The sequence below is a fragment of the Fundulus heteroclitus genome, chromosome 24 (genome assembly GCF_011125445.2).
Source record: "Fundulus heteroclitus isolate FHET01 chromosome 24, MU-UCD_Fhet_4.1, whole genome shotgun sequence".
Lineage (NCBI taxonomy): Eukaryota > Metazoa > Chordata > Actinopteri > Cyprinodontiformes > Fundulidae > Fundulus > Fundulus heteroclitus.
This window is the reverse complement of record NC_046384.1, coordinates 572,917-600,401: the sequence shown is the minus strand read 5'-3', so window position 1 is coordinate 600,401 and position 27,485 is coordinate 572,917. Positions and strand designations below refer to the sequence as shown.

The window sequence follows — 27,485 nt, the reverse complement described above, 5'->3', positions numbered from 1 at the left end:
ATACAATTAATCAATTTTATTGACCTTTATTTTCAGTTGTTTTCTATTTTTGTGTTTCTGTTTTGTAGTCTATGTGTCCAAGTAGTTTATTAAACAAGATAATTGCTGTTAGCGGGAATTATCGGTTTAGTACATTTGAACTGGTTAATCATGGTTGTCTGTGATTAATTCAGTGATCGAATGGTCTGTAAGAGCATTAAATCAGCTCTCTCTTGAGTTAACAACTGAATATACTAGGCATTTTTATTTTCTTGTGGTTAATGACAAATGATTAATAACTCCAACTGCAATTGTAATTTAAGGTAACATTTACAGGGGCAAGCCTAACTAAGCTCTATAACTGGTTACACACCCATCTCCCAGGTTAAATTAGGTTAATAATTGTTAATTAGTAAGCCATTTGCTAGTGATAATCATTAAAAGCTTGGAGCTCTTGATCACAACAATTTGAAACAATTTGCATTGTAGCATTGATTAGAATAACATATTACAAATTATGATTACCAATTATAATTGTTAATAACATTCATAATCCAACAGGTAAAACTGCACAATATTTGCTTTATCTACTGGAGTTAAAAGCAGGAATAAGGGTCAGAGGAAATCGGATTGAGAGGCTTTGCTGATTGGCTGCACTAAACATCAGAAACTGTAAATGTTTGAAATAAACCAGCTGGAAACTGACTTGATTTTTGTGTCTGGGTCTTCGTGGTCAGAGTGACACATCTCACTGAACCGAGACACAAAGAAGTCGTAGCTGCGGTGATATGAAGGGGTGTCCTCCTCGATGTTCGCAAACTTCACAAACTGCAACAAAACAGACATGTTATTAATCTTTTAATAATCCATTTAACTCTAACTTTTTGTTGTCTTAATTAGCTTACAAGAACCTACAACGGAAATCATAAAAAATAAAGCATACAATTAAATAATACCAGAAAAAAAAAGGTTAAAAATAAAACACGACTTTTAATCTGAAGCTGAAGACGTTTCTCTTCCCATCCAGGAAATTTTCTCAATTCAAAACGCTTGTTCTTCTCCACCTTCTGTTCTGATTTGACAAAAGCCCAGTTAGGGTATCCGAGGGTTTGGAGAGCATCTTTGACGTGTTTCTGTTCCTTGTTCTTCCCAAAAATCTTAACTTCAGTTTTGTTGTTATTCAATCGCAGAATATTTTGGCACATCCATGCATTGACTTCTTCCAAGCATTTACTCAGCTCTGTAATGGGTCCATAGTCACCAGGTGACATGGTGATGTAGAGCTGTGTGTCGTCTGCATAGTTATGGTAGCTGATGTTTTTTATTATCTGAGCTAGAGGGAGCATGTAGATATTGAAAAGGAGGGGACCCAGGATGGATCCTTGGGGAACACCACATGTGATTTTTGTCATCTCTGATGTAAAGTTACCTACTGATACAAAAAAGTCCTTCAAGTAGGATTTAAACCAGTGGAGAGCTGTACCAGAGAGGCCGACCCAGTTCTCCAGGCGTTCTAACAGAATGGAGTGATCGACAGTATCAATGCTGCACTAAGGTCCAATAGAACCAGCACGGTGGTTCTTCCACAGTCTGTATTTATATGGATGTCATTAAGCACCTTGATCAGGGCGGTCTCTGTACTGTGGTGAGCACGGAAGCCAGACTGGAAAACATCAAAGCGGCTGGTCGTTGTTAAGAAGGTGTTTAATTGTTGAAATACAGCTTTTTCAATAATCTTACTGATAAAGGGGAGGTTTGAGTTGGGCCTGTAGTTCTGGAGTAGAAGTTTGTCTAAATTGTTCTTTTTCAGCAGTGGTTTGATAATTGCTGTTTTTAGGGACTGGGGGAAAACACCTGACAGAAGGGACGCGTTTATTATCTGAGTCAAATCAGACGCTATGACAGGTAAAACTTTTTTAAAGAAAGCTGTGGGTAGAACATCAAGGCAGCAGGAGGAGGAACTTAACTGCTGAATGATCTGCTCTAAGCTTTTGTAGTTTATTTGGCTGAATTGGGACATTTGTTCTAGTTGGATACAGCGTTGGTTCTGAAACTGATATGGATGTACAGATGGATCCTCTAATGCAAATCTGAAATTTAACAAAACAGGATTTTCTGCAGATTAGAAAAACGTCTGCAAGAAGAAAACAACCACCAGTTATCTTCACACAGAGAACATGCAGACTTTCACAGAAGATACACCAGTGGCCCAAATCAGAGCACAAAACTTAGTGCAAAATTAATGCATTCATATTTTTTTTAAAATCTGTTATTTTAACATCAGCTGTTCTGGAGTCCGTATGACCAGATTATCTAGTCCTTGCTCCGATAAAAGAGAAGAAACATTTAAATCAGAGATAATCCTGCTGTTAAATGCAGCGATACCCACTGTTCATTACTCTGCAGAAACTATACCTCTACTGTTAATCCTAAAACAGACGAAATGCTCACTGTATGAGGATTATATACATAAATGTAGCACTCTGTATCCCAGAGGATATTTAGTTGAAATTAAGCTCCTGAGGGGATGCAGCAAGCTCAGGTGTGGCGGTACATACAGAGTTGGTGGCCAGGATGTGCAGGTGCGGTTTCTCGGCCTCCAGCAGCAGGCGCAGGGTGCTGAGGAAACTCTCCACCAGCAGGTTGATGCTCTGGCAGTGACAGGCCAGCAGCAGCTGCTCCATTGCCTCCAGCGCTATGCAGACATACCTGGGACAACAACAACACTGCTGCTAAAAGACTCGCTCTACTGGGACGGTCATCCTAATTCGGATTGGTTGGTTTATTTCTGTGTGGATAATGCAGAAACCAGAGTCCTGACCCATAACGGTGGCGGTTCAGCTCTCTGGTTAGACGCTCCGACAGGTACGCAGCAATTCTGTCCAGCTTCTCTGGAGCGGACAGGGCGAAGAAGGTCAGTTTCTCCATGTTGGCTTTCACCAGACCGTCCTGTCCACCCGGCAAACACACAGGTCACTGCTGATTGGTCCGCCGCTAAGACACGGTTAGAGTAATACATTGTTTTTAAACCAAAGTGCGTTTACCTCTGGGTCTTCAGGGAAGATGTTGTCGACCAGCCGTTTGTAGCGAGGACGCAGCGCCCAGCAGCAGCCGCACACACCTGCACACATGGGGATGTTTGGAGAGAGTAGTGGCATAATCTTCCAAAACAGTTATATAAATATAAATGTTATAGTCTATTATTTTTTTATAAGGATTACATTTTCAATATTTGTTCCAAATTATTCTGTTTTAATCTTTACACTGCAAAAAGGGAAATGAAAGTAAGCAAAGTCTTTTTGAAATTAGTATATTTTTCCTTGATTTGAGCAGCTAAATAAGGCTGTTTGCCTTATTTTTGCCCCTAAAATAAAATAAATAGATATCCTGCACTTGAAATAAGATGGAGATGAATTGTTCTTATTTTAAGTGCAAAAAATCTTATTCCATTGGCAGATATTCTTATTACTTTTAGTTCCCTTTTGCAGTGTATTTTCAGTGACAAGTGCCTACAGGAGAAAATCAGTGACGTCCACCGCCTGCAGGGGGCAGCAGAGCCTTTGTCGGCTTTAGCCTTTGAATTTTCATCTCTCCATGTTGAGTATTTTAGGGATTAAATGGCTGCAAGAGACGAACCATCTGCCCAGATTTCATCTTCAGAAATCACCTGAACCAGAGTCCAGTCTCTACATTAAACCCAACCTGAGCCACAAAGGAGAACGTTGAACATTGCGACTTTCTAAACCTCCCCTTTTGACCCCCAGATGGATGCAGGACAATCCAGCTGCAGCTGCAGTGATGCTGCGCGTTGGAGGAGTTAATCCTGCTGCTGCTCGTTGCGTAACGTCTTTATACTGCTGCTGTTTTCCATTTGCAGAGCTTAAAGAGTCCACAGCTCTGGTTCTAACCACACAACCGGATGCATGATCCGTTTGGACCCCAGTGGCTCCTGACATGAGCCCGCAGAACCAGAAACATGATCTGCTCTGTAAAATCCGGGTTATAATGGATTCAGTTTTAATCGCTTGACATCATGAGGGAGGATCTTCGTTATTAATAATGCAACTCTTTAGTCTGACCATTTTGGTGCGAGAAACTGAAGGAAAACCTAAATGCAGCACAGCTGAGGAGGCTTCAGAAAGGGTGAACAGAAATGCATGTTGGGAAATAAACTGACTACAAAAGCCCGGATGAAACTACCACAGAAAAACAGATTATCTATGAAGCGCAAAGGGGGAGAACAATTGTGTTTATTACACAAAATTACAACAAGTATGATCTAAATGCTCTTTTTAAAAAGGAAGAAGGCCTAGTTTTGTTATATTTCGTCAAAATGTATTGAATTCAGTCCAAATAAGTCAAACACAAGCAATCGTACCATCGTGTTCAGCACCAGTTAAATAAAATCCAACCTGATTCTAATTATAATATAATCCCATCAGGTGTATTTTTTAATGGCAACTGGTAAAACGTTGTATACTAATGTTAAAGATTACCGCAGAGTCCGATCCTTTACCCTGGAGAAGCAGTCTTCTTTTATTAATTACTTCTTAATAAGAAACGACTCTTGAAGCAGAAACTATACTTTAACACGTTAAATCTAAACAGGCCAGAGAAATAGTACAGCTCAGAACTGGGCTATCATATTGATCATGATGCAGGAAAACTATACTAACTATAACCCATAGACTCTGCACAACATTCGCATATCTGCACATTTTGCATCATTGCATCTACATCTAGCATTATAAATGCTGCCAAACTCTTAGTTTCTAAATGCTTTCTTGCACAAATGCCCTTTGCACAATCAATTCTGCACATACAAATAGTTTTAAAAATACTCACCTGTACACTGTGACTTCTCCTGCATTGTCTACATTTCAATTGTTTACTTTTGAATCACTACTACACCTTATACTGTAATTAAATTTCACTGCAATTTACAAGCTGTATGCAACGAAATTTCGTTCTGTACGCACTCTGTGCATACAAAATGACAAATTAAGTTGTCTAAGTCTAAGTCTAAAAGATAAAATGGTCAAGAGCCCCAAATGTTGGTTCCATCAGCCTCTTAAAGACACGCCCCTGCAGGAGGGTCCACTGCTCACATGTTGTCTGTAGTAGACGCATCATCGTCAGACTGTGAAATAGTGAAATAGCATAGACTCCAAGGTTTAGTCACATGTGCATGCTGCCCTGAGATAACATTTGTTTATGCTTTCAGCAGCTCCAGCAATCTGTAGTTTCAGAAAATTACATTGGAACATTTAATTTGTGGCGATGCCCGACCCTGAGACAGCACATGGACACAGTAGGCAGGAACAACTTTATTCTAACAAGTAAAAAAATAAACTCCAACAGAACCAGGTTCCGTATCAGCAGCGATGGCTGGGAGTTGAGCGGACAGGAAGCCGGCGGGAGTGAACTCCAGTAGATGTAACGGATTTATGTAGCTAACCAGAAAACCAAACAGCTGGACCAGACCTGTGAGCTTATTCAGCCAATAGGGTGAAGGGGGTCTAAGATTACAACTGAAAACTTCCAAGAGTAAGGATTTTGCTCTCAATAATTAATTTGCATGAAAATTATCATTCAGTGCTGAACCTGGAAATGATTACTTACAGATTAGTCCAACTAAAAGAAAAGAATTAACTATTTCTAACGTGTTATTTCTTAATTCAAAGTCATAGATAAGGTGCACACCACCCAGGCTAATCTACCAGTGAACTGGTTCATTACCAGTTTAATCTGTTTTCCTTTAAAATCACTTTGATTCATCAAATCTGGATTTAACTGTCCTACAATTTAAACCTTTTTTTCTGTTTGCTAAAGTTTATAAATCTGGAGTTTCACTACTTTGTTCAGCACCTAAACCAGACCAAGTTTAAAAAGGTGTAAACAGGTTCAGACTAAAACTCTGATCGACATCTAGGCGGCTAAAAAGCTGTAAAATAAACTTTTATTAAAATAAATGAATCAGTTTTCACCTTTAGGTTCGTTCACACAGTAACTACAGGATCTTATTAATGTATTCAGTTTTCAGTCTGTTTCTCATTTTCAGATTTGTTTTAGTTAAACCTTGAAGATAAAAAAAACTGAAAATGTAGAAAGTCCTTAATGGAGTCCCTATAAAAGTAAACCAATTAATATGTTTTGATCAAAGCTCAAGTTGAGGTGTGACAATTCAAAGATAACAGATGTAAGTTAGCTATAAATCAATTCAAGAAGAACTTAAGAAATAAGATTTCTACATGTTTTAATTTAGAGAATAGAATAAAACATTCTGCCCTGCAAATAAAATCAATCTGTCCATCAGAGCCTTACAAAGACATCTAAGGTCCAGCTGGTCCACTAACTTGATGCTTCAGTTAATTATTTTACGCAAGAAAGCCTGAGAATAATCAGACAGCATCGTACTGAAAACATCTGCATCCCTGCAGGCAAACACGGCCTAATGGGCAGAAATCAAGTCGGAAACGTGGATTACAAAAAACACAACGTGCTTAAATCTGCGCAGGGGAATCAGAGAGCAGATTCATAACGCCGCAGACAGGATGAAGAGGACGATTAAGATAAGATCGGAGATGTTTATATGTAAAAAACGGATCACACACCAATAATACAGCAGCCGCTTCAGTTCGATTCACACCAGGTGAAAATCAGCTGATTTAAAAACTGCATAAAAAAGGACTTTAAAAATAGTCAAAATAAACTGTAATCCGAATTTCTTCTTTCATAAAAGCTGGTTTTATTTAAAAAGTGTTTATTTGCATCCAGAATACAGTGTAAAGGCCTTTTGAAAATACGCACTGCCAAATCAGAGCTACACATAAGTAAAATTTTCTTGAAATTAGTGCATTTATCCTTGATTTGAGCAGCTAAATAAGGTTATCTGCCAATAGAATGAGTATTTTGACCCCTAAACTAAGATAATTACATATACTGCACTTGAAATGAAACGATAAACATGATTTGTTACTATTTTAAGTGCAAAATATCTCATTCCATTGGCAAACCATCTTATTTTCGTGCTCAAATCAAGGACAAATACACTAATTTCAAGAAAATTTGACTTATTTTTAGTTTAGCTTTTGCAATGCGAACAATGTAATTTAATCCGGTTCTAAACAAGCTGCTGAACTGGAGTAATTATTTATTTTCTCTGGGTAAAAAAAGGTGATGATGGGTAAAAGGCAGATTTCAGGGTTATGAAATGTGGATCTTGTCCTACCGTACATGATGCTGGCCCCTTCTGCTCACATCCACGCACACGCCCGGCGCCGTGGCTCCGCCCACTTTCATTCACAGCCCTGCGGCCCAATTAAAGCCCAGCGGCTGATTAACGGTGTGAGGCCGGGTTTAATGAGCGTGTTCCTGCGCCGCGCTCCTCTGATGAGCTTCTGCGGGTCCGCGGGCCGTCGCCGTGCCAGTGAGCGTGTCGCCGGTGTGATCCGGGTCATGTGCGGCAGCTCGGCGCTCAGTAATCTGCTGGGGATTTATTCGCCCGTGTAGCAGAAATCTGCAGGAAGTGGGGATGCTCTGAGCTTTTAGTGGGACAAACGCTCCGATGTTGCAGCTGGGAACGTCCTCGGATTAATCTCAGTGTAATCTGGACGGAATGATTCGTTATGGGGGCGTTTATAAGTTTAAGGTTTGCAGAAATAGGTATTTTTATTCTTTTTATTATTATTATTATTGGTTCCAGTGGAGAATAAATAAAAGTGGAAAATGGGTCAGGCTTTACAGGCCTCAGAGTGAACATTTAGGTTAAAATGTAAGCTCTGATGAGCTAAATTATGCACATTATGTTTTAAAAGGCAAGAACTACTTTGAGGGTTTTGTCTAATCCACACAGGCTCAAATATATACATACACCCCCACAAGCATCTAACTAAAAGTCTGCAGCTTGTTCTGCAGACCTGAACGAGCTCCTGCCTTCATTCTGGATATTTGAACGCTCCTCCTGGCAGAATCGGCCGGTTTCGTACCACAGACTCGACTTTTAAGCAGAGTTCACAAAATCGTCTCTGCGGAGTCCAGAATCCTCCCGTTTCGCCTTTATCCGTTTACCATGTGCGTTTAGGAATTTGGAGGTGGGCTTGTTCTTCTTCGTTAGGGCGTCAACTTTCTGGAACGAGTCAGTACTGCAGGCGAGGAATCAAACCCGTAGCAGGGTGCCTCCACTACCGTGCTTTACCGTCGGTACAGTTTTTAGGTGCCTCCAAACATACGTCTGGAGGAAATGTCCCTGCTTATGAGCATAAAGCTATTCTCCATGACACCAGACTGCAGATTTAAAGCTTCTTCAGCACCATCTCAGTCCACGGTGGTGCAAATGTTCCAGTCAACAGGAGGTTTGAGCCGTGGCGGTTCCTGGTGGTATCGGCCGTGTTTAGTCAGAAAACCTGAAAGCATCTAGAACTTCAGTCCAGCCCGTTACCAGACCTCGGTATCTGTACAGGCAGTGTCCGAAATTAACTTCCTGATCCACCAAGTTGGCTGGTAGATGTAAAAATCAACCGGACAAGCGTATTTTTTACCGGCCAAAGTAATTCTGACTGACTCCAAATATCTCCATATAATGCCGCTACGTAATTAGCCTTAGCTAAACGCTAGCTGTTAGCGAACATGACGTAGCTGTTGTTGTTGTTCTCGCGTCACTGGCTGCCTTCCCCAGTGGCCTAATGAATAAGGCACTGGCCTCCTGAGCCAGGGATTGTGGGTTCAAGTCCCATCTGGGGTGCAAGCAGTATGTTCTTCCATTCTAAACATGTGGTTGTGCTTTGAAATTATCTTTTATGGCTACAGTATAGCTCAGATGCAAAGTACAGGCTTTGCATGCAAGAGATTTGGGATCGAATCCCGGTGTGGGAGAATTAGAGTTTGGGGGCGATTGCGGCTTGATGGGTTGAGTAGTCGTTTGGCAATCAGAAGGTTGTGGGTTCGATTCCAGCTTCCCCTTGCCACATGTCGATGTGCCCCTGGGCAAGGCACTTAACCCCAAATTGCCTACCGAGCTGCATCTTGTGTATGGGGGGGTCGTGGCCTAGTGATTAGAGCAGCTCAGAGAAGGATGCACTGCAAAAATGGATCTAAAAATAAGTAAAATGTTCTTAAAGTTAGTGTATTTATGCTTGATTTGAGTAGGTAAATAATATTATCTGCCAATGGAACGAGTATTTTGACCCCTAAAATAAGATAATTAGACATCCTGCACTTAAAATAAGATGATGGAGATGAATTGTTCCTATTTTAAGTGCAAAAATCTTATTCCATTGGCAAATAGTCTTATTTTCCTGCTCAAATCAAGGAAAAATGCACAAATTTTAAGAACGTTTTACTTATTTCTAGTTCTACTTTTGCAGTGTGCAAGTACTCGGTTCGATCCCCACTCTGGGTCCCTGAGCAAGACCCTTAACCCGGGCGCCGCACATGGCAGCCCACTGCTCCCCAAGGGAGATGGGTTAAAAGCAGAGAACAAATTTCGTTGTAATGTATGTTTCAATGACAATAAAGATGATATTACTATTACGATATTACGTGGACGAGTGTTTGTTGTCGTACGAGCTGAAAGCAGAGGAACGTAAAGAAGCATTCACCCACATGATTGGGTGCAAACATTTACTCGCCATGTGGCAGCTAGCCCTCTGAATTTTACGCGCCAAATGGAAAATTTACTCCGAGTTTCGGTTCAGTCTGCTAGCTTAATGACTTCAACGACCACCCATTACTAAGGGGTGGACCTGTTTCGGTTGAATTTGCATGTTATCTAAGCCATCACAAGGCCTTTGTTGGGCAGTGGTATAAAGCTTGTTACTCCACATTACTCCAGACTTTTTGAATGGTGTACTGCGAGCGAGCTATTTTTAGAACGTGACGTCACGAGACGTCATATCACGTGGTACGCAGTAGGGCAAGCTTGCATAGTCCGCCGCTGTTTTGCTGTAAAAGACACGTGCGTTAGCCTAGGTTTTACTCGGTAAACGACTGCTTTTTCCAAGTCTAAAACCATGGTTTTTAAACATTGTTGTTATGGACCGTGCAACAGCGACTCGAGTTACGCTGATCGGCCGCATATGAAGGATGTTTTCTTCAAGACTGCCAAGGAGAAATGTGTGTGCTGGGACCGGGGCGGTCGGCCTACACAACAGTTCAACCCGGAAAAAGTTACCAAATTCAAGTACATATGTAGCAAGCATTTTGTTGGAGGAAAGGGCCCAACAGAAGAACATCCTGACCCAATTCCAGTGACATCAAGTCAAGGTAAGAGTTTTTTGGTGGCCGACATGTTAATAAAGTAGCGCCTGCTACCATGATAGCATATAGGCTATCATGGTAGCAGGCGCTAACATGATAGCCTGCTACCAGGATAGCTTACTCAAAAACATTTCAAATAAGACAAACATTAAACATATACCCATTCCTGGACGGTGATTGCAAACAACAACAACAAAAAAAAAAAACGGCCGACGCTGCCATGATCGCCGCGCAGGAAAAAAAAACAAAGCTTACCGTTCATCAACTCGGCCAGTTTTCCAGTTTTTTTAAGCCCTCGAACCTCAAGCCATCGTTTGAGCTGAAGGTTGGTGTGTTCTTCGACAGTGCGACCAGTAATCCGTGCGCCTGGAACATCGTCTTGGGAAAGTTTAATGGCAGCAAAGTCGGTCATATCGCTGTTTCTGTTGCGCGTGTAATAGCTGGTTGCTACGGGCGTTCTCTATCTGTATGCCCTACCTAAGCGGCAAAAGGGGCGTTGCTCTTGAGACGGTGACGTCACGTGCACGGTACCAGGTTCCTCCTGGAGAGGAAGCGAAACGTCTTCTACTACAGAAAACAAGTCCAGTTGTTTTGTTTTTTACTTTTTTTGAACTCCCAAATGAACTGCAGAGCGTTAATTTGGTTCCTTTGTACAAGCCTGAATATTTATCATGATGTTGAGCCGTAGTGAACCAGTAAAAACCATTAAAACTAACCTCCCCCCCAGTTTTTTTGTGTATAATCATTAAAAAAGATCTAAAACTTCTGCTGGAGCACTGAGAAGCAAAGGCCCGTTACCTCCAGAGGTCTGGTGGTCGAACACGGAGCAGCAGTCCTGCAGCAGCCGTCGAGGAGCCTCCGGTAGGGTCGGCATGGTGACCCCCCTGGGCAGGCTGGGCATGGTGACGCCTCTGGGCAGAGAGCTGAGCAGCGCCGGCACCGTCATGCCCCGGGGCAGGCTGGGAAAGCTGGGGAGTGTCCCCGGCATCTCCGAGGAGGCTTCCTGTGATCCAGAGGAGCAGAAGAGGTGGAGGTTCTGGGGTGGAGGTGGGGAAACGAGGAGAGGGGATGGAGTTTAAAGCTCCTGCTTCAGTACATTCCTCTGAACATTAACTCCTGCAGCTCAGCTCTGTTCCTCACAACACGCCTGTCAGGCCCAGTTTGGAAGACATGTACAGATTAGATCTGCATCAGAGGGTGAGAAATGGTCAGTACGCTTTTATTTTGGTGGCCTTCTACACACAGTCTAAGCAGCTAAATAACATTTTTCTGCCAATAAAATTAATGTTTTTACCACTAAAATAAGATAATTACATATCCTGCACTTGAAATAAGATGATGGAGGTGAGTTGTTCCTGATTTAACTGCAAAAATCTTATTCCATTGGCAATTACCTGCTCAAATGAAGGGAAAATACACTAATTTCAAGAAGATTTGACCTACTTTTAGTTCCCTTTTTGCAATGTAGAAAAACACTAAGTTTAAATGGGCTGAAAACAGAGTATTAAAAATAAGGAACAAACAATACATTTTAAAGATTAGATCTGCATGAGAGGGTGAGAAATTGTCAGTACGCTTTTATTTTGGTGGACTTCTAAACACAGTCTGAGCAGCTAAATAATCTTTTCTGCCAATAAAATTAGTATTTTTACCCCTAAAATAAGATAATTACATATCCTGCACTTGAAATAAGATGATGGAGGTGAGTTGTTCTTATTTCAAGTGCAAAAATCTCATTCCATTGGCAAATAGTCTTATTTAGCTGCTCAAATCAAGGGAAAATGCACTAATTTCAAGAAGATTTTACCTACTTTTAGTTCCCTTTTTGCAATGTAGAAAAACACTAAGTTTAAATGGGCTGAAAACAATCTGAGTATTAAAAATGCGGGGGAAAAATACATTTTAAATTAGATCTGCATGAGAGAGGGTGAGATATTTTCAGTATGCTTTTATTTTTGTAGACTTCTAAACACAGTCTGAGGTTTAAACCTTATTTTTACATTCGAGGAGCCTCCAGTAGGAGTAGAAAATAGATAATTGTTTCTACTTACTATTAACAACACAGCTTAAATAGATCTGGATGCTTTTGTGGGGTGAAAATGAAAGAAATCATAGAAAATTCTCATTAAAATGTTTGTTATTACTGGAAAATAACTACAGCACAGTTTTTATGCTGTTAAAATATATAATAAGTTACATCTCTTTTCATTTTTAAAGTAAAAATAAGTGAAAATTTCTTGAAATGAGTGTTTGTCCTTGATCTGAACAGGTAAATAATCTTTCATGCCAATAGAATAAGTATTTGTACCCCTAAAATTGATAATTAGACATCCTGCACTTGAAATAAGATGATGGAGGTGAGTTGTTCCTGATTTAAGTGCAAAAATCTTATTCTATTAGCAAATAGTCTTATTTACCTGCTCAAATCAAGGGAAAATACACTAACTTTAAGAAGATTTGACCTACTTTTAGTTCCCTTTTTGCCGTGTAGATAAAAACTGAGTTTAAATGGGCTGAAAACAATCAGAGTATTAAAAATAACAGAACAAACAATACATTTTAAAGATTTGATCTGGATGAGAGGGTGAGAAATTTTTCAGTACGCTTTTATTTTGGTGGACTTCTAAATACAGTCTGAGGTTTAAACCTTATTTTATACATTTTAGAGACAAATTAGAAAATAAGTAATTTTTTCTCATTATTAAAAATGCAGCTTAAATAGATCTAGATGCTTTTGTGGGGTGAAAATGAAAGAAATCACAGAAAATTCTCATTAAAATGTTTGTTATTTTACTGGAAAATAACTATATCATAGTTTTATATTGTTAGAATATATAATAAGTTAAGTCTATTTTCTTAGTTCCCTTTACACTGCAAAGGGAACTAAAAGTAAGTGAAATTGTCTTGAAGTGAGTGTGTTTGTCCTTGATCTGAGCAGGTAAATAATCTTTTCCACCAATAGTATGAGTATTTTTACCCCTAAAATAAGATAATTAGATATCCTGCATTTGAAATAAGATGATGGAGGTGAGTTATTCCTGATTTAAGTGCATAAATCTTATTCCATTAGCAAATAGTCTTAATTACCTTCTCAAATAAAGGGAAAATACACTAACTTCAAGAAGATTTGACCTACTTTTAGTTCCCTTTTTGCAGTGTAGATAAAAACTGAGTTTGAATGGGCTGGAAACAATCCGAATATTAAAATATAAGAAACAAAAAATAAATTTTAAAGTGTGAAACTATAACTCCGGCCCATAATTTTAAATTAAACACTAATAATCGACTTTAGGTCGTTGTAAATAACCCCCTGCAGTGAAAGCAGCAGCAGCGTGAAGTGTCGGAGCTCCTACCTGCCGGTCTGCAGCGCCGCTCTCCCGCAGCTGCCTCCCTCCGACAGCCGCTTATGTAACATCTGCCGAGCCGCTGCTGTCCTGCAGCTCCGATCGATGATCGATACGCCGCCTCTGACGTCATGCGGCTGGCCGCTGGAGCTGCTGTTTACTGGCAGAGCTGCACCTTAAACTTTGATGAGGTGGAGCAGCACCGCCTCCTCCTGCTCATCACTGGGATGCTGCACAGAGAGCGCCCTCTGCTGGTACACATGCATCACTTCAAGCATGTTTTTTTATTTACTCCTGTAGGGCTATGGAGCTAAAACAGTGACAGCTTGCAGCGACATTGAAAAGAGATTTGGCATTGTAAAAATCCAACATTGACGAATTAACCCTTGAAAAATTACTTGCAATCTGGCATTGTAAAATTAGACATTTAAAAGTCAAACATTGTTTGAAAGTAACATCTTATTATGACTTTCCCATTTTAATGTTGTATGGCGCTAAAACAGTGACAGTTTGCAGTGACATTGAAAATTTATTTTTACAATGCCAAATCCAACATTGAAGAATTAAACCTTGAAAAATCACTTAAAATTATGTTGCAAAAAGAGATTTGGCATTGTAAGATTAGAAATTTAAAAGTCAAACATTATTTGAAAGTGAAATCTTATAATGATTTTTTCATTTTATGTGTATGGAGCTAAAACAGTGACAGTTTGCAGCGACATTGATATTTGACTTTTACAATGCCAAATCTAACATTGAAGAATTAAACCTTGAAAAATCACTTGCAATGACGCCAAAAACGAGATTTGGCATTGTAAGATTAGACATTTAAAATTAAAACATTGTTAGAAAGTAAAATCATATAATGATTTTCTCATTTTAATGTTGTATGGCGCTAAAACACTGACAGTTTGCAGCGACATTGAAAATTGATTTTTACAATGCCAAATCCAACATTGAAGAATTAAACCTTGAAAAATCACTTGCAATGACGCTAAAAAAGAGATTTTGCATTGTAAGGTTAGACATTTAAAATTAAAACATTGTTAGAAAGTAAAATCTTATAATGATTTTCTCATTGTATGTCGTATGGAGCTAAAACAGTGACAGCTTGCAGCAACATTGAAATTTGACTTTTACAATGCTAAATCTAACATTGAAGAATTAACATTGAAAAATCACTTACAATGATGTCAAAGATTCAGGCATTGAAAAATTACACATTGAAAAGTCAAACATTGTTAGAAAGTAAAATCTTATAATGATTCAAGATTTTTATGCAGTAGGGAGCTAAAACAGCTTGCAGTGACATTGAAAAATATACTTGTTAGAAAGTTTTACTTTCTAACAATGTTTGACTACAAGCTGCCACCATTTTACCGTGGGGGCGGGGCTTAATTCATTTATATTATCTTCATTAACCTATACAGCTACTGATTGTAGTGACATGGAGCTAAACCAGTGACAGCAAGTAGATGAGTACCGGAAAAACAGACGGCCAGTGAAGGGGCCTTCGATTTAGCCCCGCCCCTGACGGTAAAACAGTGCCAGCTTGTAGCGACGTCGTAGCTGAAGGAGCTCCTCAGGGACACTGGAAACATCTCACTGAATAAAAGCTGCAGCATAAAATCAGAAAATCATCATAAGTTTTTACTTTGGAGCAATGTTTGACTTTTGAATGTCTAATTTTCAAATGCCAACTCTCTTTTTCAATGTCATTGCAAGCTGTAACTTTTTAAGCTCCATATATATGTCCAGTTTGTGGTGTTTTTTTGGGGTCTGGGGGAGTAATTTACACACACAGACACCAGGGGGCGCTCTCTTCTGTTGTACTTGCATGTTTTATTGCAAAAGCCCAGCAGGGATAAAAAACACAAACCAAACTCAGAGCAGATTTTCCAGCTTTTACATAGAGTTTCACATTCATGGTACAGTTTAAGCATAAGTCACAGAGTTTTTCTGTTGGTTTCACTTTGTTGTAACTTGACAGCAGGTTTTGTGACTTTATGAATCCAGAGAAAACACACGATCTCAGGATCAGAGCCGGTTAAAGCTTTGCTCCATCCACCTCGGCGCCTCCTCTAACCACCGCCGACCCTCCGATGAACAGTCCTCCGAGCTCCGCCTCCAGCTCCTGCAGGTGGGCGGGGCCTACCTCCTCCCCGGTGTCCATCCCTCCCAGCGTCCTCCACCAGGGCAGCCGGCTGGCCTGCAGCGCGGCGTTGTGGGCGTCCCGGGCGCGGGCGGCGATGGACGCTGACGGGCTCAGGAAGGACTCGGCCTGTTTCACCGTGACAGTCGAAAGGGGCGGGGCCTCTAGGGAGGGAGGGGGGGTGAGATATAGTTATTGGTTAATGATCTCTGCACCACCAACGGCAGTAAAGCCGGGCGTACGCTGTACGATTTTTTGCTCTTTTTGGGCCGAGTGAGATTTTTTTTTGTATCGGGCCGAGTTTCAGCTGCATGGTGCGTCGTATCGTATCCAGGGGCAACGAGGAATCGGACGGTCGGATGAAAATCAAACGTTTAAAATTCAGTCGGCCCTCGTGAGGTGAGCGCCTCCTGCTGGTGAAGCGGAGCTACGAGCCGATTTCCTCCAACCTCGCGCACTGAGCATGTGCAAACCACTGAGCTATATAATACACCGGAGTGCTGATTTTGCCGAAAAACTGAAGTCACTGGCCGCCATCTTGCTACTCCCTACTCTCACAGAATCCCACAGGATTTGGTTGCAACAACAAGCAGTTTTCTGGCTGTGTGAAAACGTTTCACAGGTAATTCTACAGTCAGTGGATGTACTGACACTATCAACTACTAGGAAATAAGGTGCTGAAATATTTTACATGTTATTCATATTAAATATTTGTACATGTATATATGTATATATATGTATAAATATATGTTTTTGTATATTATTTATATATTTATAAATGTTATATATGTATATTTAAATGAATAAAATGCTAAATATTTCAGCACATGACTTTCTCAGTACTTGATATTTTTAGAACATAACATAAAAGTATATGGCATTTGACATTTTAAAAGTTTTAAGCCCCCCTGAACATGAGAAAATCCTCGTTATTCGATGCTGTAGTGCACATATTCCCTAGTTACTGGGGGGAAATAGGGAGTACCAATATGGCGGCTGGTGGCTTCAAAGCGACTCGTTCTAACAGCGGGCGATTAGCACTCCAGTGTATTATATAGCTCAGTGGTGCAAACAAGGAAATGCTGCTTCTTCTTCTTCTTCTTCTCAGACGAAAACACTGGAGTAGAGAGAAGTACGGCGGCGGTACGTGTGACATGGAGTCAAACTACGGAGGAGGGACTGGTAGAATTACCAAGGCAGCACGTTTCGTTCTGGTGAGCCTCATATTTAACAGAGAGCATCGACACTTTTTCTTCTTCTACTGTTTACGTTTGGCTTCCGGTTAGACGAGTCCGAGTAGCGCCATCTCTCTACGGGGCTGAATCTGACGTGTTGTTTTTAGACGTACAGTAAAAACAGAGATGGAGAGCTGTGAACTTTTAAACTTTGAGGTTATGTCGTACAGTTTGAGCTCCGAGTACGACGACTGAAAACATCGTACGGCGCCCGGCGCATCTTACCTCGCAGCAGCTCCAGCTGCGTGCGCGCACACGCCAGCAGAGCCTCCACCCGCTGCTCCTCTCTCCTCCGCTGCGCCACCTTCTGCAGCTCGGCTCGCAGGAGCAGCTGCACCTCCTCGTGGAGCGCCGCACACTCCTCAGCGGACACGCGTGTCGACTGCGAGGAAACACGGGGAAACGGCACGCTGAAGACGCAGCGTGTTGTAGCAACATTGGCAGCAGCAGTATTTCTCTCAAAATGTTCATCGTGAATGTGCAGCTCATCTTTATGTGAAAACTATCAGCTGATCTATTTGCTCATGTCATGATTCAGCAGAAGCAAAGCAGGAAAAATGCTATAAATACTAAAATTCAGATGCTAACGGAAGTAAAAAAAAAAAAAGCTTTGAGTCTCCCTATTATACATAAATCATTACACTAAAAAAACTGAATTAAAAATAAGTAAAAATTTCTTGAAATTAGTGCATTTGTCCTTAATTTGAGCTGGTAAATAAGATGATATGCCAATGGAATGAGTATTTTTACACCTAAAATAAGATAATTAGATAAACTACACTTGAAATAAGATGATGGAGATGAGTTGCTCCTATTTTAAGTGCAAGAATCTTATTCCATTGGCAGATCATTAAAACTTGCTGCTCAAATCAATGACAAATACACCAATTTCAAAAAAACATTACTTATTTTTAGTCATCTTTTTGCAGTGTAGAAAGACAATATTTAACAACACACCTGAAAACATATTTAGTTATAAGAGAATACTTTATCAGTTCAAATTTGACAGATCCCATCCATTTTTTTATTCTTTTTTGCTCCTATTTTAAATCTATTTCCAGTGTTTAATCTACTTTTTTCCCCACACACATCTGTTCCTTTATTTTTACCGTGAACTCCCCAGGTGTGAGTGAACAAAAATAATCTTGCTTTACCTTAATTTACTTTCCTAACTTCCCTAAAATCTCAGGCGAGAATTAATCTATTGGTTTAGTTAGTCTGGAAAAGTCTCCATTAAAGCCTGAAGTTTAGCTCAGACGTCTCTCTAGAAGACATTAAAGGAAAGGAGACGCCTCTATCTGACGTCCTGACTTGCTTCAATTGTTCTTACACCTTGTTGTTAAAGTCAAACTTTAAGCCTGTGACTGTTTCCTGGTGCCTCCAGGTGTCCTGTGGTTAAAACTGTTGCCAACAATTCCTCGTTACAGAGGAGTGGACCAGTTTTGGTTCAATCTGCTGTCTTAATGGCTTTAACGACCGCCCATTACTAAGGGGTGGACCTGTTTCTGTTGAATTTGCATGTTGGCTTTTGTTTGGGCAGTAGTATAAAGCTTGATGCTCCACATTACTCCAGACTTTTTGAATTGAGAAAGCTTCCTGGAGAGGAAGCGAAACGTCTTCTACTACGGAAAACAAGTCCAGTTGCTTTGTTTTTTACTTTTTTTTTTACTTTTTTTTTGAACGACCATGACCTGGATGACTGAGAATCTTCACCAGCATGTTGCCAAATTAAAGACTTAAGTCTGAATCACCCTGTGGACGGCGACGTGCTCGTCCACCTGCTGCTTCAGCTCGGCACGCCGGCTCTCCGTCAAGCCGTCCTGACCAATCCAGGGCGGGGTGAGGGGCGGAGCCTTTGCTGCTCGCCGTTTTTCCAGGAGCCGACGTCCCTACAGGAGCAGACAGAGCTGGTTTATGACCCAGCAGGGGGACGGCGTAGAGGACGTCTCTGAGTCTTACGGCTCTCTGCAGCGTCCTGGCAGCGCGCTGCCGCCTCTGGGACTCCCTCAGCGCGTCTCCCGGAGCGCCCTTATAGCGTCTTCTTTCTCTGAAGCCTCTCCAGGCGCTCTGGATCGCCACGGCCGCCCGACGCTCGCACTCCTGCAGGTACGGTCGCACCTGATCTGGAAGCGTGAGACGGCGGAGAGGCGTTTGGACTAAATTCTGTCTGACTGAGGGGCGACAACAACGATAGAGGAGAGGAGGAGGAGGTTTACCAGGGGGGAGCAGCAGCAGCAGCTCCCGCTGTTTCTGATGGAAGCGCCTCCTCGCCCGCTGCCTCCTCACGCAAACCTGCAACACAGCGCAGCAGCAGGAGGGCTGAGCGACTCGCCTCGTCCGGCTGAGAGGACGAGTCCCTCCACGGCACTCACCTGGTAGCTGAGCTGCTCCTCCCACTGCTGCGCCTCCCTCTGCTCCTGCAGACGCCTCCTCCGGGCCCTGACGCAGACGCAGGACACGTTGACAAGTTTAAGATTTAAAAAGAAATAAATAAAAAAATAATATAAAATAAAATCAGCAAATGTTGCTTTATTTACTGCAAAAATGTAACTAAAAATAAGTTAAAAATTTTTTTTCTTTTTTTTCTCCCCAGTGTCCTGTCTAGCAATGTGGCAATAGGAATTGATGTCTCAATGCCAGATAGAGCTCGACAGATTTTGCTTTTACAAGTGGAGCAAACAGCTTTCGCCATAGTGCTCCGCTTGATTTATGCTTGTAAATAGCTTTATTATGATTCCTGCAAGGAGAATTTCAAATTATATGGACATGACAATGGGAGAGTAAAGGAAGAACAAGAAGTGAAAGAAAAGAAGAAAAAAAAGAGTAGAGGTGAAAGAAAGAGGAGATAAAAGGAAGAGAATGATAAAACCTTCTTTGTCTGCTCCATCACCTGGAAAGAGAGATGCAAAAAGAACAGCACAACCAACAGACATAAAGCAACAGATACAATCGAATAACACCTTGATACCATTGCTAAATCATATATATTTTGTAATCTGACATGTGTAATGTGATATTTGAAAAAAGAAAGTGAAAAAACATAAATAAATAAATAAATTATAAGAAAAATAAGTAAAAATTTCTAGAAATCGGTGTATTTTTCTTGATTTGACCAGCTAAATGAGACTATTTGCCAATAGAATGAGATTTTTGCACTTAAAATAGCAACAATTCATCTCTAAAATAACATAATTAGACATCATGCACTTGAAATAAGACGATGGAGATGAATTGTTCCTATTTTAAAGTGCAACAATCTTATTCCATTGGCAAATAGTCTTATCTACCTGCTCTAATCAAGGAAAATTACAATGATTTCAAGAAAATTTCACTTACTTTTAGTTCTGTTTTTGCAACTAAACATAAGTAAAATTTCTTGAAATGAGTGTATTTTTCTTGATTTGACCAGATAAGACTATTTGCCAATGGAATAAGATTTCTACACTTAAAATAGGAACAATTCATCTCTAAAATAACATAATTAGACACCCTGTACATCCTGATCTTGCAAAAATCTTATTCCATTGGCAAATAGTCTTATCTACCTGGTCTAATCAAGGAAAATTACAACGATTTCAAGACATTTTCACTTACTTTTAGTTCTGTATTTGCAGTGTTTGAACATTTGACTGTTTCACACATGCTGACTGTAAATATTGAACCTTAATTCCTGCCTGGTGGTGAGAGAGCTCCTCTGGAGGAGCTGCAGAGTTACCCGTATCTCCTCTGGAGGAGCTGCAGAGTTACCTGTATCTCCTCTGGAGGAGCTGCAGAGTTACCTGTATCTCCTCTGCAGTGTGCTGACGGCTCTGTTGAGGCCCTTCACTCTGCGGCGGGTCCGATAGGACCGCCAGGCAGCCTGGATCAAACACGCCGCCCGCAGGCGCTCAGCGCTCACCTTCACACAGAGATAAACGTCAGACTGCACTGCAAAATCTTCTAGAAATTGATTTTAGCAGCTAGTTAAAATGATCTACCAACGGAACAATATTTTTGCACTTAAAATAGGAACAACTCATCTCCATCATCTAATTTTATGTGCATTATGTCTAATTATCTTATTTTAGGGGTCAAAATGCCAGTTCCATTGGCAGATAATCTTATTTACCTGCTCAAATTACGGACAAATACTCTCATTTCAAGAATATTTTACTAACTTAATTCCTTTTTGCAGTGTGTAAAACTAACTCCACCGTTTAGTTGCTTCCAAAAGTCTTTGTTACAAATAAAGTGTTAAATTATGAAACAGTGGAAATGTTGTGCCATATTTTAACTACGGCGTAGAAGTCTGGGGGAACACGTTTAAGTCAAATATAAAATCTTTATTTATGTTGCAGAAGAGAGCTGTAAGAATTATACACAAGAACACACCAGTAAATTATGTATTAAATCTAGAATATAAAAGCTTGAGGATTTGGTTAAGTTTCAAACATTATTAATTATGCTCAAAGCAAGATGTATAAATTTACCAGAAAAAAAAATACAATTTCCATTTAGAAAACGAGTTTAGTAGCAGAAAATTTAATTTTAAACACTAACTTAAACAGATGTTTAACCTTTAGTTATTGGGTTAAAACTCTGGAATTTACTTCCACAGTTACAAAGTTGTTACAAAGTTGTTACAAAGTTGTAACAATATTTGTCTATTTAAGTATATGTATAAACAAAGTATATTTAGGGTTCATTTTAGTTTTTTACTGTATATGTATTGGGTTTATGTATGTACATGTGCAGTATATATAATATAGATAGATATATTTGCCTTGCTCATTGTGTATTTCTTATTTCTTATTATATGTGAATGTTGATATTTTCCAACAAATGTTTGTTGGTTTATTTGAACATAAACGTTTGTTGTGGTTGTTGTGGGCCTGGACGCCTCCCTGGTGAGGTGTTCCGGGCACGTCCCACCAGGAGGAGACCCAGGGGAAGACCCAGGACACGCTGGAGGGACTATGTCTCCCGGCTGGCCTGGGAACGCCTTGGGATTCCTCCTGAGGAGCTGGCCCAAGTGGCTGGGGAGAAGGACGTCTGGGCCTCCCTACTGAAGCTGCTACCCCCGCGACCCGACCCCGGATAAGAGGAAGATGATGGACGGACGGACGGACGGACGGACGTTTGTTGTGGTATTGTTTTATTTTGGCTGTAGCCGCTTAGCAAAGTTAATTTGTTTTTTCACTAACGGCAGAAAAAATAAGATTTTATCTTCTTTCTGTTCCCTTTTGCTCATGTATTACAGAAAGTGACTGTTTTTGTAAATTTCTTGCCATAAAAGTACTAAATAATCTGAATCTTTGGTGCATCCTGAGGTGAATTAGGTCTAATATACAGCTAAAAAAAAAAAAAAAAAAACACAAAGTTACATTGTGTTGTTTAAGTGTTCCCTTTATTTTTTTAGCTGTATGTTTAGCAGTTAATAGTAAAAGTCTGTTTTTATTTCTGCTGCAGCTTCTATCAGCAGCAGAAGAGCAGTGGAGCTCCTGGATCTGGAATAAAAGGTTAATTTATCACATTTAAAACGTCCCCAGAAAGGTTCATATTGTTTCTATCATTTCTGTTTTTATTACACAGAAAGAAATAACTAAACTGGAGAAGCAATCAAAAATATAATCAAATAAAATCCTAGTTTTTATTAATGATAAAATGAAATCTTGATTTTACAAAATATACTATTCTAATATATTTGCTTTAAAAAACAGAAAACCAATAAATCAATAAGAGACTAAGCAAAATTACTTGGGATAATCGTTAAAGACAAAGATAGTAAGAAAAATAAAAAGCATATATGATAATTTTCTTTAAAATTGAATATTAAATTAAACACTAAGATGAGAATAGAGACCTTAATTAGATATTAGATGTATTAATGTCTCTATTTTATTGTTTTATGTTGATGTGAAATATAGAAATTGAACATTTGTCTCAACTTCTCAGAGACCCCATGTAGTTAAAATAAAAAATAAAAAATTTGGTAAAGAAAAAGAATTTGAAAATAAAACAGAGACAAAAATTTATTTTTTTCACACATAAAATAACGGGTAAAAAAAATTAAGACATTTGTGTCTAAATCTTAGAAATGAAATTTGAACTTTTGAAACAATATTAGACGAAACTTTTGCATTGAGGAAAACCTACAAAAAGCAGTTTGTTCAAACTTTAAAAAATAAATATTATATTTTTCTGACCATAAGGCGCATTAAATATTCTTCCTAAGCGTGTAAGATCACTCCTTCATGGACACACGGGAGGACAGAGTAGCTGGACTACGCTGCCCTGTTTCTAACATCAGACCAAAATAAACGTTTATAAACTTTTATATTGAATTAACTTACTAGGTTGTTTTGTTACAGCACATACTCATAATACATGAATGCACTTCTAGTTTAGACATTACAGTCAGGCAGTCTGGTAGACAGTTCATGTACAAAGGGTACCGTATTACTTCTAATATCCGCTGAGCAGAGCGGCATCGTTGCTAACCAAAGTTGTATTTACACATTTTAAACAAATTTTTGACGCATTATACCACATAAATCAGTCAGTAAACACAACAGTGATCAGATTTAAGGCGGACCATCAAATTTTGAGAAGATTTAAGGATCTTAAGTGAGATTTTAGTCCGACAAATACGGTAATTTAACCAACGTTACAACTTTATGAAGAAAGGTTGATTGAAATGTTACCATTATAACTGTTTTAGGTTATTAAACTATACTAGATCTGAGCAGCAACTAAACCTCTTTGATTTTGCGCGTTAGCCCGAAGCGAACCTCCGACTCACTGCTACCGGCTCCGTCACGCTGCAGGATGGAGATCAGCTGACCAACTTCCTGGTCAAAGCCCCGCCCCGTCCAGTCCTTCTCCAGGAGGCTGTCCAGACCTGCGGAGACGCAGAATGACCTCCGACCTTCCCGTCACGTGACAGAACAGCTCCAGCACCCGACCTCTGACCTTTAAAGTTGAGCAGGAGAGACTGCAGACGGAGTCCCAGCTGACGGGCCATCAGGAGCATCAGTCTGACGGAGGCCCCGCCCACAGCGGAGTCAGAGCTGAGAGCCAATTGGCCGACGGCCTCGTTGAGCAGCAGCAGGACGGATTCGTCGCTCAGACGGGACAGGAAGTCTCTGCAGACCGAGGACGGAAACAGAGTGACTCCATTTTTTCCTGTTGCCCAATAAATTCCTACTTTTACGTCAGTATCTCCTGTTAAAAGGAGACACTGACGACACCTCAGTGCTGATCTGTAGTTCTGAAGTAGATATCAGGACAGATAGCAAAGAGTTTCCCTGTAGGTCTGAACAGCTCTCTGAGAGTCACAGCTGTGTTGTGACTCTCAGTTTTACAGCAGATCGCCTTTAAGTTGACTTTATTGAGAACTGATGGTATTTACACTGGAAAAATTGATCTAAAAATAATAAATAAAATAAATAAAATTAATTGCCAATGGAATGAGTATTTTGACCCCTAAAATAAGATAATTAGACATCCTGCACTTGAAATAAGATGATGGAGATGAATTGTTCCTATTTTAAGTGCAAAAATCTTATTCCATTGGCAAATCATCTTATTTACCTGCTCAAATCAAGGACAGATACACTAATTTTAAGAACATTTTACTTATTTTAAGTTCCATTTTTGCAGTGTAGAAGCTCTTTTCAGAGTGAAATCCTCAAAGTCCGTTCATGTACGCCTCACCTGTTGACTGTGCAGGTTTGAATCCACATCTGGATGCAGAGCAGCGACACGGTGACGTCTTCGCACATCTGGATCTGCTCGTAGCGGACGGAGCTGAGGACTGCAGAGGTGAACCGGGGGGGAAAAAAACGAGAAGGAAAGAAACTCTCTCACATGCTTCCTTGTTGGTCAAAAGGGGACATTTGAGTGGGCGGGTGGGTTTTCAGACGGACCCTGATCCGTGAGGTGGGTGTGAGCGGAGAGCAGCCAGCCGACGGAGTCCATCACCTTCCTGAAGAGAGCCGAGCACTGGACCGGCAAACAGAACCGCAGGAGTTAGGCCCAGAGTTCTCCATCACGGCTACGGGTCACCAGACCGTACCCCTCACCTCTGCTCGGCTCATCAGCTGGTTGGCCAGAGACAGCAGGGCGTCCATGACCGACGGCAGGAACAGCCTATGAAAGGCCTCGGAGCGGCTGCCTGGCTCCGCCCCCACGCAGCTGCAGCTAGAGTCAGAGAAATGAGGCGTTTGAACTCAAAATCTCTCTTTAAACGTCAAACAGCTGAAAACTGCAATACTGTTTTTTTTTTTATCAATCTAAAGCAAAATTATAGATTTAAAACACTTAAAACAGCAGCTTAAACCAAATCCAAATACTTGACTATCAAAAGCTACAAATCTAGTTTAAAAATGGACTATTTAGATGAAACGTTGTACAAATATCACATTATTATTGAAAGACTGAGCAAACATCTGAACAACAACAAAAAAACACTTAAAATACGTATGAATACATCATAAAATAAAATTAAATAAAAAAAATAGGTTTAAAATGTTCTAAAAATTTACTTTAATGTATAATAATCAATAAATGAGGAAAGCAGTTCCCAAGGGTCGCAGGATGAGCCACAAATTTGAGCCTGTGAGTGTGGAAAATTTTGTTTTTTTTCCCCATAAAATTTACAGTTTTTTTGTAGAAATGTACCCTGTCCAATAATCCATTGTCTGTCATCTACAATGGCCCTACTGCAATCTTATTGGGAAAATAAAATTGGAATTTTGGGAGAACAAAGTTGTAATGTTCACAGAATAAGTCACACTGTTGTTGTGAGTCCTGATATTACTAATAATTTAATGCTGAGGTGCTAAAAAGATTTAGCATTTCCGTATTCTCGCAATTTCCCCCCACATAAAAAAGGACCAAATGGGGTCTCCAGTCTCTGGCACTGGTGTTTTGGGGGGTTGCAGACCGAAAAGTTTGGGAACCCATTCTCCAGAAAGTAATTTTAGTCAAAAATAAACAAAATTTAGGTTTGTGAAATAAATTTACTAGATCAGACCTTAAAAGGAAATATTAAAAAAATCTAAAATAAATAAAAGATTAATGGTATACACAAAAAAGCATCAAACTATAAAAATGTTAGGAATAAATCAGAGTGAACATCTTTCTTTTGTGTAAGGATTTAATTTTAAAGCCAAAGACGGACAGGAAGTGGACCTTCACCTGGTGAGGTGGGCCAGCGTGGCAGCAGAGGTCCAGTTTCTCCCCAGAGGCAGAACCCGGACACACTGACCCAGAACCCCACTGAGGTACAGCTGGGACTTGACCCGAGTCAACGCTGCGCTGTCTGCCTGCACGGCTGCAGAGTTCAGCACCTCTGAGAGGAAGAGATGCAATCAGAACCACCCCGAACCCGGATCCAGCCCAGTAAAACACACAGGTCCACCCTCTCACTGTTTAGGGCATCGTTCAGGAGGCTGATCTTCTCCTCCGGGCCCAGATCCTCCGTCTCCAGCTGCCTCTTCAGCTCTGGTATCGCGGCCTCCTCTTCCTCCAACAGCTCCATCACACCGGCCTTTAAATGGACCTAAAAACAGCCACAGGCCTTAATCAGAACCCAGTCTGGACAGTAAACCATCATCATCACAGCCTCCAGGATAGCTTTATGCAATAAATCCCATTAATTTAATGTAATATACCAGTTTTTACAGCCCATTTTATTCCTCTAACAGAGCTGGACCGAACCAGACTCAGATCCTGGGCAGTGAGGCTTGATCCAGTGAAGCTAGCTTTAGCAGCGCTCGGCTATTTTCCCTCTAAAATGAATGAAATCTATAAATAACTTGATATTTCCTGACACGAAGCGACCCTACGACTTAGAAACCATCCTCACCGACGCGTTGCGTCCTCCTCCGCCAGCCTGGCTGCTATAGAAACACCGCTGAGCTGCAGAAGCTAGCACCTAGCTCACGGGACAGCGGCGCAGACGCCCTTTGTTGCCACGGTAACCTGACGTCATGAGCGTGCGACGGAAGCGCGCCTCTCGTCCGAACAAAGGAGCCGCGTCCACCTGCAGTGTTTTAAGGCGAACCGGACGGAGCATAAATACATATTTAGGAAACTCGTGTGTATGAGAGGCGGACGTGTTTGTTGTCGGGGTTCTGGACCGGTTCCGACCCGCCGCTGCGCTTCACGGCGGCAGGGAGAAAACCGCATGGTGCGTTCAAGTACAGCTCGGACAGCTGGGGAAGCTATTGTGGCTTAACGTTCTTTAACACATTTTTCTTTATCTTAAATGCACCTAAATGCAATTCTGCACTTTATGGATAATATTGTTGGTTGTTTTCAAAACAGTTTCAGCGATTAAACGTGACAAAATAGCATCAATAATGATCAAAATCTTGGATCACAGCCAAATAAAGGGACATCTGATCTGATTAAATCAACTCAAGTACCACAAGTGCAGAAAAAACACATAGAGAGAATCTTCCTTGCATTCCCATCTTGTCTTTATAGACAAGTTATTCTCTCTAGTTTCCTATAGTTTCTCCAGTTATTGAG

At 40.5% G+C, this 27,485-nt stretch overlaps 2 protein-coding genes across 5 annotated transcripts in view; both read right to left on the bottom strand.

The window, feature by feature from the left end:
• Window positions 1-13,865, bottom strand: part of LOC105918790 (protein EFR3 homolog B) — a 28,287-nt gene extending 14,422 nt beyond the window's left edge. The window contains exons 1-6 of the mRNA XM_012853947.3: window positions 13,590-13,865; window positions 11,035-11,272; window positions 3,024-3,100; window positions 2,801-2,928; window positions 2,538-2,688; window positions 686-807 (exon numbers count right to left, since the gene is read on the bottom strand). Of these exons, the coding sequence (XP_012709401.2) occupies window positions 686-807; window positions 2,538-2,688; window positions 2,801-2,928; window positions 3,024-3,100; window positions 11,035-11,224 (668 nt within the window). The 5' untranslated portion in view covers window positions 11,225-11,272; window positions 13,590-13,865. The remainder of the gene's footprint in view (window positions 1-685; window positions 808-2,537; window positions 2,689-2,800; window positions 2,929-3,023; window positions 3,101-11,034; window positions 11,273-13,589) is intronic.
• A 1,535-nt stretch (window positions 13,866-15,400) lies between these two features.
• Window positions 15,401-27,153, bottom strand: LOC105918780 (IQ calmodulin-binding motif-containing protein 1). Of its 4 annotated transcripts, XM_036128214.1 has the most exons (16): window positions 26,818-27,137; window positions 26,624-26,740; window positions 26,379-26,511; window positions 26,148-26,301; window positions 25,031-25,148; window positions 24,875-24,950; window positions 24,663-24,762; window positions 23,919-24,091; window positions 23,705-23,847; window positions 20,747-20,865; window positions 19,340-19,406; window positions 19,184-19,259; window positions 18,927-19,090; window positions 18,719-18,856; window positions 17,193-17,349; window positions 15,401-15,896 (listed from the first exon to the last, which is right to left on the bottom strand). In XM_036128214.1, exons 3-16 carry the CDS (start codon window positions 26,488-26,490, stop codon window positions 15,628-15,630), a joined length of 1,866 nt encoding a protein of 621 aa, XP_035984107.1. In that variant the 5' UTR covers window positions 26,491-26,511; window positions 26,624-26,740; window positions 26,818-27,137; the 3' UTR covers window positions 15,401-15,627. The 4 variants fall into 4 exon arrangements, with proteins under 4 accessions (XP_035984107.1, XP_035984106.1, XP_035984108.1 ...); XM_036128213.1 differs by lacking the exon at window positions 26,624-26,740 and having other exon boundaries at window positions 26,818-27,136; XM_036128215.1 differs by lacking the exon at window positions 26,624-26,740 and having other exon boundaries at window positions 23,738-23,847; window positions 26,818-27,128.
• Window positions 27,154-27,485: the final 332 nt, after the last annotated feature.